At 30.5% G+C, this 15,870-nt stretch overlaps 1 protein-coding gene across 1 annotated transcript in view; it reads left to right on the top strand.

Annotated features, from left to right (window-relative positions):
• LOC121129099 (neuroligin-1) overlaps window positions 1-15,617 on the top strand; it is a 49,830-nt gene extending 34,213 nt beyond the window's left edge. Inside the window, exons 5-8 of the mRNA XM_040724774.2 lie at window positions 3,587-3,885; window positions 12,310-12,461; window positions 13,974-14,092; window positions 14,160-15,617. Of these exons, the coding sequence (XP_040580708.1) occupies window positions 3,587-3,885; window positions 12,310-12,461; window positions 13,974-14,092; window positions 14,160-15,541 (1,952 nt within the window). The 3' untranslated portion in view covers window positions 15,542-15,617. The remainder of the gene's footprint in view (window positions 1-3,586; window positions 3,886-12,309; window positions 12,462-13,973; window positions 14,093-14,159) is intronic.
• Window positions 15,618-15,870: the final 253 nt, after the last annotated feature.

The following is a 15,870-nucleotide window of genomic DNA, read 5'->3' as shown; positions in this document are numbered from 1 at the left end:
TGATCTAGTGGATCCTCTTTCATTTTAGTGGAACCAAATCGGGTATCGGTGGTCGGGTGATAAGACCAAATGTAAGTGTCTGATTTCAGCCCAAGTCTTGTCAGAGTATCTTTTTAGTTAATTATCCGAGAGAGGTTAGTGTGAATAGATGGCAGATATTTGATGTTCACCTCTAAACCACTCTCATAATGTTCACCAAGTCCATAAAAAACCGTTTCGTTCAATCAGTTCCCACGAGTGTGCAATCAAACGGTGTACATTTGTACTATTGTTAATATAGTATCTTGTATTGTGGATCTTCTTTTGCTCATGTACACCCAAAGAAGAACCCACCGCTCTTTAGAACTTCGAGGAATACATTCCTGTAATGCTCAGGGACAATAACCTACAAGAACATCTATATATCCCCTAAGCAGTTTTCGACAGACATCTACCTTGTCAGTATTCCCTCAAAGACCAGCAAAGTCCATGCATTGTTGTGCCTGTTTCTCTCTTGACCTCTTCCTTAGTTTCCTTGTTTGCTTTCTTATACACTTGAAAAGATTTCTCAATATTCACTTGGGCGTTACTCCAAATATGAATGGTACTCCTCAGGTGGTATAACAATTGAAGCACCCAATCAAATGAAAACATAATAGGATGTAGAGTAAACACTTACACTAGTGACTTAATAGCAGTGGTATCCTCTACCAAGGCTGACTTTGTAACACCACCCCTTTTGTTGTAGTCGCCAGGTGCTGTATGCACCTTTCTAGTTGGATTGTTTGTGGTGCAGTTGCTGAGTCATCTTCGGATTTTTCAAATGACAGCGTCACGTCCAGCCTAGTGCTCTGATTTTAGAAGTAGAACTTGACAAGTTGTTCCCGTAGTTAGAAGGTAAGGACTTTTTATTGCACCATTAACCTACCAGTTCTATCTTTACTACAGTAATTGCTAAAAAAACTCGATTATTTTCTTTTTGATCGAACGCCAAACTAGTTTCCTTCCTCACTGACTCAATAAGCTCACCAACAGTCACATCAAAAAACACACGGGTCAGCTAAAAAATTCACGGGATTTACATCACTACCTTTTAGCGCCCATAAAAATAATATTATATTGGAAGCGGGCACGACTTTTTGCTGTTTCTACCTGAATATATGTTTTTTATTGCCAATGTACACGGACATTGGCAAGAATTAAACCGATTTCGATCCTCAATTCTACTCTGAGCCCAACAAGAACTTACAATTAAAATTCCGCAACAAATCGTCAATGTTACTCTCCGTCCTTCATGATCACACAGGAATGTTCAACGATGTTTTGAATCTTGTAGAAAAGGTAGTTATCTACTCAGCAATTATATAATAATGACAACTGCTAAGGAAAAAAAAATCCTACTTCAGATGAATGATTCCAATAATGGGCCACTACCTCTCTTCTCCCAAACATTCTTCAAATTATGAGGGTACATATGTATAAGATATCCAAACTATAAAATAAGTTACACAAATGACAAATTCGAAGAATTTGTATTCATTCCTCTTCACGCCTCATGTCAAACAAATTTCAGATATTTAAAAAATGCCATAGCCTTAATGAAAATAAACAACATTCATTAAGTAATTTACTTTTCAAAAAGTGCTAGACCTGTTATTATAGTATCAATAATTGGAGAATGTTACATCGTCAAGGAGTCCGCAGGATTATATATATATATTTTTTTTGTAGGAGGGGAGGCCTTTTTTCGAATTTTTTTGAAAAAAATTCAAAAATCTATATTTATTCACAAAATATTGCAAAAAGTGATTTTTTAAGAAAAAAAAAATAAAAATTTAATTTCCAACATTAAATTTTCCGAAAAAAAAATTAAAATTTAAAACTTTTAGGAAAAATATTTCATAATATAACATTTTGAAGAAAAATAATTTAAACATTACATTTTTTGGGGAAAAAAATTCAAAAATGAAGTTTGAAATATTACATTTTTTAAAGAATATTTCCAAAATTCACAGCTATTCACAAAAAATTTAATGAATATTAAATTTTTTGAAAAAAAAAAAATTATTCATATTTTTGTGTAATTTTTTTTCCTCCTGAGCAAAAATTTATACTTAAAAGTAAAAATTCCTTAATTGGGGGAGGAGGAGGGCTAAAGCCCCTCATGACCTCTACCGCGGACGCCTCTGATGGTTATCCGTACAATTATATGTTAATGAATGAGTGAATTACATTTATTTTCTATAGAATGTATAGAATGATTTCGTTTGTGTATGACTCATGCGATATTGATTTGAACTAAAATAATTTTCCATCATATTTGTCTAATAAGACCATTTACAAATATGTGTTTGTAAGTATATGTACATATGTATGTATAACAAATCGAGGGCAATGGGAGAAGTCAATCATAATGAATTACCCAATTATTTGCTAGAAGATTTAATCTTTTTTATTTGAATGATGAGCGTTATGTCCACGAAAAAGAGGTAATGGATCTCTATAAATAAACGAATTTGGGACTTCTTCGATATCTTTCAATGATTTTTTTTTTTTTTGCTATTATTCTTTATGAGAAGAAATAAATTAAAAATATCTGGACATAAGTGTGACTGTTGGGATTATACAAGGACAAACTTGTTCATTCTCAGTTTTGTCAATAGGGTGTAGTGATGGATCCAAGTTTCATGACTATATGTTAGTGGTTAATCTCTACAAAAACTCTAATTTATAACACAATTAAACTAAATTAAATATTCTTTCAATTTCTATCAAAATTGGAGTAGGTTTGCTCGGCGTTGCCCTATACATAAATAAATAAAAATTAATTCTGAACTTTTCTGCTTCCTATAAAAGAAAAAAACGATTCTCACTGTATGTTGTACGTATCATTGCACACTTTTTTTAAAGCAGATTATAAGGTTCAGAAAAGTAAAGAAATATTCAATTTGAATTGACGTTTGCTCAGCATTAACATTATAATCAAAAGATTGATTATCTCTTCTTCTCCAAACTTTATAATCTCCTTTGTAAAAAAACATATCAACCTGTAGCAAGATATTTTTTTACAATTTTGAGATCTTTCTTTATATTTTGTTTTATAAAATGAAGTCATTTGTGAGTCAGAAAATTCGTTTTTAGAAAAATACTATTTTAAGCCGGCAAGGCCTGTAAGGCTAAAACATTTGCTATCAGAACCATCTCTTGAGCTTTAAAAACCTACATATTATCGATTTTTTACTGAGAAGTATTTTATTCTTCATTTTTTTAAGTCAAACAAGTGTGGGTTTGAGGAGGGAGTATTGGGTGCAAGCCTTTAGGACTTTCGCCCCCGTTCAATTATTGTTTCCCCCAAATTCCTAATACATTTGCAAAATATAATAAACGTCAAAAAGTAAAATCATTCATTCTTTTTCTCTGCACACAGACTTCATAATCATGTCCTAAATGTAATCCTCATAAATAAATAAATGGACAATAAAAATCTCTGCAAAAAAAAAAAAAAAATGAAAAAAAAAGTTTCTCCATTTTGCTTGAATTACATGTGCAGAATGGTATAATAATATAATAAAAGTGATAATAAAATTATTTCTTATCTCTTTTACAGTCACTTATGGTGTAACGAGTGAGTACTTAGAAACCATTCTCCGTTCATTTCTTCTGAGCACCTATAAACAAAATTCAGATACGATTCTTAATTCAATTCTGAATGAATATACAGACTATCGAATACCTCAAGAAAATAACATCACAAATCGTAATAATATGTTTAAGATATTTAGTGATGCCAAAGTAGCTGCTCCATTACTTAAAATGGCAGAAATCCATTCCGAAGTCTCAACCCATCGCTCCAATTCTTACTTTTATGTATTTGAGCATCAAACCACCCATGGATATTATTCACAGGTAAATTGATTTTGAGTTCTTATTCAAGGTAGCATTATAACTTTTTCAAACTGTTTTTAGGGACATTATTTTATAAATTCTTATGACCTGTCTTGACCTTGAGTTTAATTTCAAGCCAATTATATTAAAAAATTATTTTTAAAAGATCAATATTTACATCTTTTAAATAAATATATATTTTTTTTGCTTCCATCCCCATCATCCTAATAAATCTCTAATAAAGTGTCCTGAAACAAAACAATGAAGTATTTTCTATATTTTGATCTACATACAAAATCCAAAGTTCAACAGTGGCTCTTAACCTTTTTTTACCTCCAAACCCTATATTACAATATCAATAAAACCTATATTCCCTCCCTCTCCAAATTTCTTAGCTCTTAAATTTAATGATCTGTTTATAAGATAAATTAAAAAAAATATATATATTTTTTACACAATATATATGGTGTTTTAAAATATTTAAATTATCTCCTCCAGTTAAAAATCACTGCCTTAAAAAGTAGGAGTTTTGGGAGGGAATCAGTTAATTGTTTATAAAATTAAGCTATCAACAGAAGAAATTTTTTGAAACACGCTAGTTTCAAAATTGTCCTTCTTAAATATCTTTTTATGCAAACAATTAACAATTATTTATTTAAAAAAATTCTATTTTTGAAGAGAAGGAAATTTTGTGAGTTAAAATATAAAGTCCACTAATTTTCAAAAAATATATGACTCAACGCTTAAATAGGGGTGGAAAGAAAGTGCCATTATGTAAAAATAATAGTTCAAATTTCTACATTTTTACAAAATTTCTTCTCTTTTGTAAAAGCCATGAAATATATTTCCAAGAAGGGAAAAAATGTTCAAAAATAGCCGAGTTTATTTGTTGGCAAGTCTATTGAATTAAAGGTACACACATGTGTATTTTGTATTGCAAATGTGCGTCTATAAAAGATATTGACAATGTTTCAATATCCTTCATAGTCAGTTCAACGATAACTATTCATACCCCAAAGGAATGTATTTGATAAATTATGTGTTTGGTTATTTACAAACAACTTACAACTTAATTAGGTAGGTGTAGGGTTTACATTTCACATTTGTATGGGAGACTTAGTTTATCCTATTAAAATAGTTATAAGTTATAAAAGACATACAAAAGGTGAATGACCCTACGAGTATAAAAAAAAAATACAATCGTACTCTACCATGATAATTGTCAAAAGGGAAGCCTATGAGCCAAGCCGTGACTGCGAGTACATTATATACGCCCAACAAATATGATTTAAATTCATTTATAATTAATCAAAGATTTCAAAACCTCAATATTCATGATGGTGTCCTTTAGCTGCTTAAGTATCTGTTTTCTTTCCTGCCCAATGGGGTATTTTATAAATTAAATTTGTAAAAAAATACAAATGTTTCTCGACTGTAAATCGAGTTGATTAACCTGCAATGAAATGAAGAATTGAAGTTGAAGTCATTTTCTTCTACTGATAAATTCTGGATTTGATTACCATCAGGATTTTTTGGAATGTTCAAATCAGCATCTCTTCTCTCTGAGATGAATCTGGTAAAAAATAAATTTCGTACTAAATTCACTCATGAGCACTTACATCAGATAATAAGAATTGTTACAACTAATATCGATGCGAATTTTAAAAAAATAACTCAGAATTAACGAGCCATTTAAAGTTAGAATATGTATAAATCAAAATATTTAGACGTCAATGACTTCTGTCATGTTGATATTATTGACATTTAAATATTTTGATTTATACATATTCAAATCTAATTCAAATTAAAGCCAATGTTTTATTAGTGTGGCCTACAAGATAACCTTTTCATCTCATTTTGGCTAATAGCTAGAAACTGTTGTGAATCCCTTTTCTAGCATGTTCAGAAATAGATTGACACTCTTTCTGTTTGAAAACCAAAGTTTACCAGCTCTATGCAAAAAAGAGAAGTGCTTGGCTATTTGGCATCAAATTCAATTTTTGACTTATTACTCAGCTAATAAAAAGGATATAATATATATATTTTGCAAAGTTCCAGACAATGTTCAATTTTTAGCATCAATTTCATAAAATTAACGGTACTCTTGCAGAAATATCAATTTCGATATTGTTTGCTTTTTTAAAAACAATTCTCTCAACTGATGTACTTCATTGAACTCTTTCATTGTATTTCTATATTGGTGCAAAACTTGTTTCAATTGTTGGAAGGAAAACATTTCCCCTATTTCACAACAAGCATACTTTAAATTAAAGTAAGCATAATAAAATTTTAAGTCTATGTTGATATAAGTATAATTACACTCCTAATATACTAGTACAATATCAGCTCTTAGATACAATTCGAAGATGCTTACTTAAGTCTTTTATAATTTGATTATCATTAATCTTTTTTAAGTTAAATATTCGATAATAATTCTTACGTTACTTAGTTGGAAAGAAATATGAATCAATGAAGAAGAGTAACCTTGACCCACCCACATTTTTTTATTTTATGTTATTTTTAGCCTTTTATATTACACGCATACCTGAGGTAATGTTTTCAAATTAAGAAAGTTTTTCTTTACTTCTCTATTACTTATTTGGATAAATAAAAAGGGACTATTTTCATTTATATGTAAAAAGTAGAAAAATAACTAAAAAAATGTTTCGCATTGTTGGAGAAATATTGTTGGAGACAAGAGACAATTATTAATTTTTTGTTTGTTTTTGATTCAATGATTCTAAGTTGGATTTACTTAGCCACGCCAAAATTAAATACAACACACCAATATATGTTTGCTATTGTTTGTATCTATTTGTAGATTATACCAGCCAATATTTTCTACACAAATTGAATCTGAATGTAACCCATTAAATTTTGCAACTATCCTCGTTGCAAGATATGATTGAATGGTTGGAGTTATAAGTTAAAAAATAGACAAATATTATTTTGGGAGGAATAAATGACTAGTGCTTTTCGAGGGGTTTGATTATTTATTTTCAATATAGCATAGAATATTAAAAAATAATAAGATGTATATTATCCTGTTTACTTATTTGAGCTAGATATTTTTAAAGAGTGTAACCTAGGCAACATTCATTTGAACAAACTTCTTTTCAGGGAGAATATTTTCAGATACATTTTCATTCAATAAACATTACAAGATAAAAAATGGTTCATATAAAACGTCATGACTCAACAAAGTGGTATTTAAAAATTAAATGAGATAATTCTGACTGGAGTAACTGATTCACTTGTCAGATTTTGAATCAAACTCTGTAAGTTTCTGCAAAGGAAATTATTAAAAAAACCAAAAAAAATCATTAAATGTGATGGCGTTCAAACACTTCGATCGATGGGTCTTCATGGAGTAGGATCTTGAAAAAAGGATGCCCATTCTCCGATTCTTCTCTGTTTCATTGCGCTGCTAAGACCCTGGCCTTCATGAGAGAAAACTTTCATGACTTTTGGGTTTCTCAACATATGGCAAACCCTCCTCTCTAGATGCGAACCCCTTCGACTACTTTATCTTGGCGTGTTTGCAGGAGAGGGTTTGTCCTACTACTCACAGGAGTTCCTAGTCCCTAGAGGCTTCCATTAGGAGCGGGCCAAGCTCGAGCCTGACTACATAGTCAAGGTCTGCAAAGGATTTAGGGCTCGTATTGATGCAATTATTAGAGCTGAGGGATCACATATTGTATGAAAGTTGTTTTAAGCACTACTTTCAGATGATATTATGAAATATTTGTCCTTTCAAAACCTCTTGTTAAAATTTTACTCTTTAAAAATTGAAAATAATAAAATGTGTACCCCCTGGTAAGATCAATCCTGTATATTACTGATATGCACTATAAATCGAAAAAAACAACTCTCAAAAACCTATTCAAAGCCTTGGCCAATAAACATGTTTACTCTAAATCGTCAATATATAAAATAGTATGGATGAACAAATATACGGTAGAACATTAATTTAATATTAAATTAGAGCTGTCTAAATGCGTTTATTTGAGAAACATAATTTTTGCTCTTCCCCAACATTTTTCTTTTACCGAGGTATCACGACTTTACTTAAATCTATGAATCTCCATAGAAACAACCAAATATATATAATATTGATTCCCTAACTTTTAAAAATAAAAAATTAAACAAAGCATAAAAAAACAACAACAGAAAATCATAAATAAATAACAGCTAAAACACATTGTTTAACATTTTGGGGATACGACTCAAACAAATTAGATCTCTTTAAAAATTGTCTACAATTTTAATTAAATCATCAGGAAATTAATTTTTTGAGCTTCTAAGCTAATATAATAGCTATTAAAAGACAGTTTACTTCTTTTTGGCGGGGTTTAATATATATTGAAGCAAAATATAATGTTTTTAGCACTACACCAGAGTCCAAATAAACTTTTTGTGCATATTTTCGCTTTATATTTTACCAACGCAAGGGGTCGTGATTGAGAGTTTGCTCAAAAATTCATTAATTCTATAACTTTTTTTAATGAATACGAAAGAAACTCTGAATCATAACCCTAGACTACAATTCGTATCTAATAAGTCCATAAAAAGAAAGACCGCAGATGTTGGTGAATTATTAAATGAAAATATGCAACCAATCTTCTGCGCAAAAATGGAACGAGAAAGAATAATCATAGAAATAATTCCAATGCGGAGAAATAGGGCCAATCGTAAGTTTTTTCTTAATTAAAAAATAAATTAATGAAAATAAAACGATTATAAATATATACAAACTCTAAAGTTTGTTAAAACAAAATACTTCAGAACAATAAAAAATAATCTAGACATGTGCAAGAGGTCTTCCAAAACCAATTGAGGTTTCTTTTAAAGCCTATTAATCACTTTTAATACTTCTAATACATCGGACTAGAGTTGTATATTTTGTTGAGCTAAGAAAATGTCTCTTAATTGGCATTTGCAAAAAAATATTCTTATAAATTTTGTTTATAAGGAAACTGTAAAAATTACTTAAGTATTCATATTAATGTCCTTCATAATATTTCCCGTTCTTTCGTAAAGAGTTTTCACAATTCCCCCCTTCATTTTAACTTACTCGACTTATGTTGATTTTTTGTGAAAAATAAAATATATTTTTGGATGAAAATAAACGAAAAACCATTATTTGGCCGATTTAAAAAAAAATATGAACAAAGGATCCTAATAAAATGAATCACTTATAAGCCCAAGAATGACCACTCCAGCGTCTGTATAATTTTATTCATCACTAAAGCAATGCAACTCATTTGCCATGACTTTCAGATATATAATCATATTTCTTTTGGTAATTAATAAAAATCTGGAATAGTGTTGATTCATTGTTACATAAAGCAAATAAAAATTTGCAATTTGAATACAAATTATGATTAGAAAAAAAAAAAAAAAAATAGTAATATTATCTATGATTGGGTCTTTAATGTAAATATCATGTTTTAATCTCAATTTTGAAGAAAAAAAAGATGCTGCATTGAAAAAAAAGAAGAAGAAGTTGTTAAATTATTTATAGCAATTTTTGCGGGATTATAAGAGGCACAATTAGGAGGGGGGGGGGATTTTGTAAAAATAAATTGAAGACAATAATTGGATTTATGTATGAGCGCAAAATCCAAAACTGACCTCAGTTTTCTCTCAGTCATCTGAATTATGAAATATCTATGATTATAATAATTTGGGACTATTATTCTTCAGAGTCATTTTTACCCTTAAAGCTCTTTCTTTCTTTTTTTTTTTTGGGTTGGACCAATTTCCTGCATGACGTAAGGCAAAATGATCCCTTCGTGAGTGGAAATCTTCATTTTGGTGGTTCAAGGAATCGACTATCAATCCGAAATCGTTTAATCTCCTGCATGCCTCGAGGCCAGTAATGATGAACCATATATATTTTTCAAAAAAAATATGCTCATACCGTTTGTCTTTATGAGAAATCCTTTTCGAGGATGGTCGACATAAAAGCAAACAAAAGAAACAGACTCTGTTGCAAAAACGATATGAGAGTGGGACTTTTTGGGGATTTTTTTTGAAAAAAAAAATAGTCCCCCAAATTAAAATTAGGATTAATAAAAGTTACGTAAATTTTTTTGTATGATTAAATAGTGTTTTCATTGATTCTGTATCTTGTTTTGAACTTGATATATTTCCATTTTTAGGGTAAAAAATTTCTATTCTCAGGCTGTCTAAAATTAATCTATTTAACCAACTTTTTGATATAAATATTTGTCAGGTCTTCATATAGGTTCATACATTCACTGATAGTAGTGTTTCCAAGATTACACAGAGTAAAAATTTTATTAAAGACTTACAAGGGGACCCTACAGCCTCGGCAATTTATACTTTGATTAAACTTTGGGTGGTAGTTGTTTGCCTCAAAGTTCACCATCATCATTTAAAAGTCTAAAAGTGAGAAGATTTCCAAGAAATTACTTCCAAAGTTTTTATAAAAATAAATTATATTATTTTTATTACAATAATATATTGCTTATTGATAGTGTTCTTTATCTGTGGAAAAAAACTACAGATCAAGACTTCTCACTTTCAATGTTCCATTTTTTTCGTTACTAGGAAAATTTCTTGAGGAAAAAAATTGACCGAAGCGGAATATTGTCTCCAAGAAGTATAATTTTTAATTAGCATTGAAGATACAAAGTTACTTATAAATAAACTGATTCAACTCTTGAAATTAGCAAAGTTTTGCCATAAAAACAATTTAGTTGTTTGAAAATATATTTGCTTCATTTACTTGTATATTAAAAAGTTTAATTTACAATATTAAGCTTCTAATAGCATTATTTGGCCTATTGAAAATAAAGGAGGATGTTTAAAATTCATATTTATTTTTAATCTTTGACAAAATAATATCATCTTTCTTTTCATTCAAAAATACATAAAGGAGTTTCACTGTTACATTCTGGATTATTAGTAAAAGTAATAAAAAAAAAATCTAAGTTTAATATAGCTGTGTCTCTATTGTTTTTTTTTATCCAAAGTCTACTTTGTTTAAAATTTTCTAGGTTTCCAAAATTTTGTGAGACCATGTATTTGTGACATTATACTATTTTTCCTCAAAAATATAGATTGTTACATACAAATGTAGGCTTTTAAAGAATAATAAGTCCCTGTAGAATAATTTGGAGGCTATCTCTTAAATTTTATGGATTCTGCCTGGACAATTTTCCTTGTACTATTTTTTTCATATTGTTTAAACATTTATAAAATAGTAGGTAGGTGTTGTTTTTTAATTTCAAAATTTAAATTATTTCGTATAGGAAGAAGTAAAACTTTCTTCAAAGGTTTTGATCAGTATATAAATTACAGAGGCTGAAGGATCCCTTCGTTTGTTTGATAAAAAATGAGTATAGTATCACACACATACATACATATGTTTTGGTCGTACGAAGTAAATTGCTTAATATATGTAATCCTAAATTTAATCATATTTTACCTCTCATCATGATTAATTTCTATCATTGTCTTATAAAACTGTCATACTTACATAGACACACTGCATATGATCGATGTTATTTAGATACTTATCTCATCTCACAAAGTTTTTGCAAAATATGAATCCTTTTTAATATACTTTATAGTTCAACTTAAGCTTTAGTCTGCATGAACATAATAACTAATGATGGGACGATTAAACAAAATACTGATGCCGGGGGGCAGCTTAGTTGTCACGGCGTTTCATTCAATTACCTATAAGCATATATGAGAGGAAGAAAATACACATAAACCCTACTCCATATCTAGCAATATTATAGATACAAGAATTTACTCCTATGTCGATTCTACTCCGAGTCCTTCAATAATACTGCAAAAAATCATCTGTGTAATCTTTGTCTTTGACGCACTAGTTTCTTTAATTATATATTTTGTTCGGGTTGCAAATACAAAAATAAAAAGATCTTCTATTGTCACATTTTTTAAAATCTATAGTGAGAATCAGTGTCCTATTTAATAATAAAAATCTTTTTCATATTAAATTTTAAATTTCGAACCCTTCAGTTCGCGAATAATTAATTAATATTATTTTATGTTTATCCACTTATAGCGACAGAATATTATTCTACTTGACGTCTTTTTTGTGTAGGTAAATTCATACTCGTAGAGGAGAAAAAGGATCTTAGATTCTTTTGTGTGTTTGGTTTTTTTTTTTGCATTTTTATTATTGTGTATTCACATTCCAGGATAATAAAAATATATATACAAATTATATTATTTTATTCTCATATTCATAACGTAAAAATTATCTTTCATGTTGTTTAATTTCACGGATGGGCAAAATCCTCTCCCGTTTCTCTATCCTTTGAGAGGGAAACAGAGAGAGAAGAGAGAGTGAAAAAGACATACAATTTTGTCATATTATTATGCTAATAATAAATAATGTATGTGTGTATATGTAAGTTTTATCGTTATTTGATGTTATTGCAGGTATTTGGCTCTATACACGGTGAAGAAATTGCCTACGGATTCGGAATGCCTTTGTCTGGAGGGATGCACCATTTAGTTCATAACTACACCGTGGAAGAGAGTGTTCTCTCAGAGATTATGATGAACTACTGGATCAATTTTATTTATGCAGGGTAATATTATGTTTTTATTTTATTAATGACTAGTGGGAGTTGCTCAAAGTCATTAGGCGTCGACCAAAGGGAAGACAAACTTTCTTTCAATAGTATATTTCTTTTTTATATGACACGCTGAGCTTTAGCTTCACAAGCTGGTTGCTACATTGTTATTTCTTAGATCAAGTAGTCACTCAGCTCTGAGCTATTAAATGCAGACTCACAATCGAGTACTAAGCAAACAAAATTTACTTAATAATATTTATAAAATATTATCTTTCTTTTTAATATGAAGCGCTGATCTTTAGCTACAAAACCTTGTTGCTACATGGTTATTTTTTAGATGAAGTAGTCACTCAGTTCTATGATGTTAGGCACACATTCACAAGTGAGTTCTCTATAGATAAACTGTGCTCTATTTTTATAGATATTCAAGTCGTATATACAGTAATTGCAGGATACAAGGCTTGCATGCATATTTACTAGAAACGGGGGTAGACGAAGAGTTTTATTGGCTTCCCCTACTAGGCTCCTTGGATAAAAAAAAAGGATCATGCACATGATACGTTTTGGTAATTTTTTTTCTCGATATGCCTTGAAATATATATATTTGTGGTAGTACTTGGCATTGTCCAAAGTTATAAAGTGTCGACGAACATACAAATTTTGCTTTAAGAATATATAAAATAACTCTCAAACAAATCTTAGATGATACTATCCGTTTGTCATGAGCACACTCACACGGAGCTACTCAATTAATATTTGTACGTTCTCTCCTCAAGACTAAAAAAATAATAATTACACCCTCATAGCTCATTTCTAAACTTCATCTAAAATAACATTCATTTTTGTAATTTTATATACAGTACTCCCCTATGTCTGTTTTTCATACATATAAACTTTGCTTTATAATGGTAAATATTTAACCTCATCACTTTTTTTTCCAAAACATTAGGTCAAAAAATGTCAAATTAAATTATTCTTGGAATTTCTTTATATTTTGATCTAGAAATTTTTACTTTTATTTTTGTAACAAATGAGGTTTTGTGAGAAAAAAAAAGTGGATGAAAGAACAGATGAAATCCTTCCTGTGTTTTCGAATTTCCGCTTGAATCGATCATTGCTATAAACAAATATTTTTTCTCTAAATGCCAAACTTTATATTTTCTGAAGAAAATAAATAGGAATTTGTTTATATAGAAAAGTCCAAGAAATCACTGTTCTAGAATAGTTGTAAAAAATACCAGAATAGAGATGGAAAGATCCTTTACTTGCAATTCAATATATTACTGAGTTTGGTGATGTTTTGTTCATGAATGCTACTAACAAAACTCAAATTAATTTCATATTAGGGCATATAAAGTGTATTTATAGATTTGAACAGAGCTAATTTTGTCAGAGAATACTACATAGGCGAAATATTTTCGTCAACGGAGAGTGTTTTTTCATGACAAATGAAAAATAACAATTTTTTTTATTTTGTTGAATAAAATAAAATTTTCATCGCATGTATAATTTCTTTCTTTATAGGAACGTCAATGAATTTAGTATTAGATCTCAAAAACTTCTTTCAACCAATGAAAAACTTGATACTTTGGCTCCATCATGGCCAAATTTTGACTCCATGACACAACAGTATATGTCCTTTGGTAAGTATGATGATTTGATATTTTTACTCTATAATACATATATATACGTATGTTTATATATTTGTAGATCTTGAAGTGAATGTCAAGAGTCACTACAGGGCTCATGAGCTCTCACTCTGGAATGACTTTATTCCAAAGTTAGTTGAGCCTTTTGAAGAAGAGGATGCCTATTACAAGGAGAATGATCATGTGAGAGAGAATCCTACACTCTCTCTTCCACCACCCAAATTCCCTTCTGATAGCTCACAAAACCTACCAAGTGTAATAGTGACGGCTCGGCCGACTTATATTCCACGAACTACAAGTCGACCCTCTGTTGTGACCACCTCTGGAATCCCTATTTCTATTGTCATCCTCGTTGGCTTTGTGTTTTTAACTTTTAATACTTGTGCATGTATTGCATTAGCCTATCAGAGAAGAAGAATTCGTGAGCGAGAGGATTCTCTTCAAAAGACTCTAAGTCGTCTTTCCATCAATTCAGAAATGACAGCCAAATCTCAAACAGACTCTCTCAAGTCTGCTATGAAAAAGGACACTTCATACTCTAATTATCATCGTCGTCCCTCCAGAGTCCTTTTTGAGGATGAAATATACGAGGATCGATCCTCTATAAAGGGTGTTGGACCTGAAAATAAATTGAATAGATTAAGAAAATCTCTTCCAGATATCCCAGCTGTAGTAGCAGGTGCGATTGCTCGTGCACGAGGAGAGCCGGACCGACCTCCGAGTCCCATAATTGAAATGGTTCCTATATCTACTTATGAAACAATGTATTCACGCCATCATCAAGATCCAGGTCTTATTTATGGCATCACTTTCCCTAATTACGGAAACCATTCGCCCTACCCTGATGAATTGAACGAAATTTGTGTTTGTCCTCTTTCAGAAACTACGTATACTCCTACCTACGTTCCAGATGATCTTCAATCTAACTATGCCCGGGTTCAACTCCCTGTAGAAAAACTCATAACGCCCTCACAGGATTTATACGTTCCAGTTAATTGTTCACAGCCCAATGTTGTAGCATCTCCAGATGATAATCCTCTTCCTCCTCCTGAAAAACCATCAAGCTCCTCTTCCCTCACAATTGCTCCTCTTCCCCTTCAAGTTCCTTCTGCTAATCCAGTGTTAGATCGGAAAGTTACTCCAGTATTACGAAAGATTGGGGAGAAAACCCCTCCAGGGACCCTTAAACGGGATGCCTTACGTCGACAAGAGAGTTGTAAAAGTTGGTGCTCAACATACAATCAATCCTTTTTATCTAAAACTATAGAGACTCCTCAAATAAACTTAGAACCCTTAGCTGATGAAGAGACGTCTGAGAGGAGCGAATCCTCACAAATGAAGGGATATACGGAAGAAGGGTCTGAGAACAGCAACAAAAAGGAAGAGAAAGTAGTGGCAGAAGAGAAAGGAGATCAAGTCAAAAGAAAAAAGGAACACAATTAATTAATTAATGGATTCATAGATAACCATTTACTTTTTGATCTATATTTCGCAAATAAACAAATGTTAATCGACCCAATTTTTAGTTATTCTTGTAGATTATTTTTCCCTCAACCACCAGCCCTTTTGCACATTCCTGCAGGTATTGAACATAACTCATCCTGGTTATGATGCATTTATCTTCATCATAATCCTATTTATAGATAATTTAATTAGATAACAACACATTTTTCCTCAATATATTAAAGTACTTCCCTACATTTTATTCATATTTTAAGAAGTTGTATTCATAATATCTTCTTTTGAGGGTTTAATCTTCAGATTTGTATGGG

This window comes from Lepeophtheirus salmonis, chromosome 14 (genome assembly GCF_016086655.4).
Source record: "Lepeophtheirus salmonis chromosome 14, UVic_Lsal_1.4, whole genome shotgun sequence".
Taxonomy (NCBI): Eukaryota; Metazoa; Arthropoda; class Copepoda; order Siphonostomatoida; family Caligidae; genus Lepeophtheirus; species Lepeophtheirus salmonis.
This window is presented reverse-complemented; position numbering and strand designations above follow the sequence as displayed.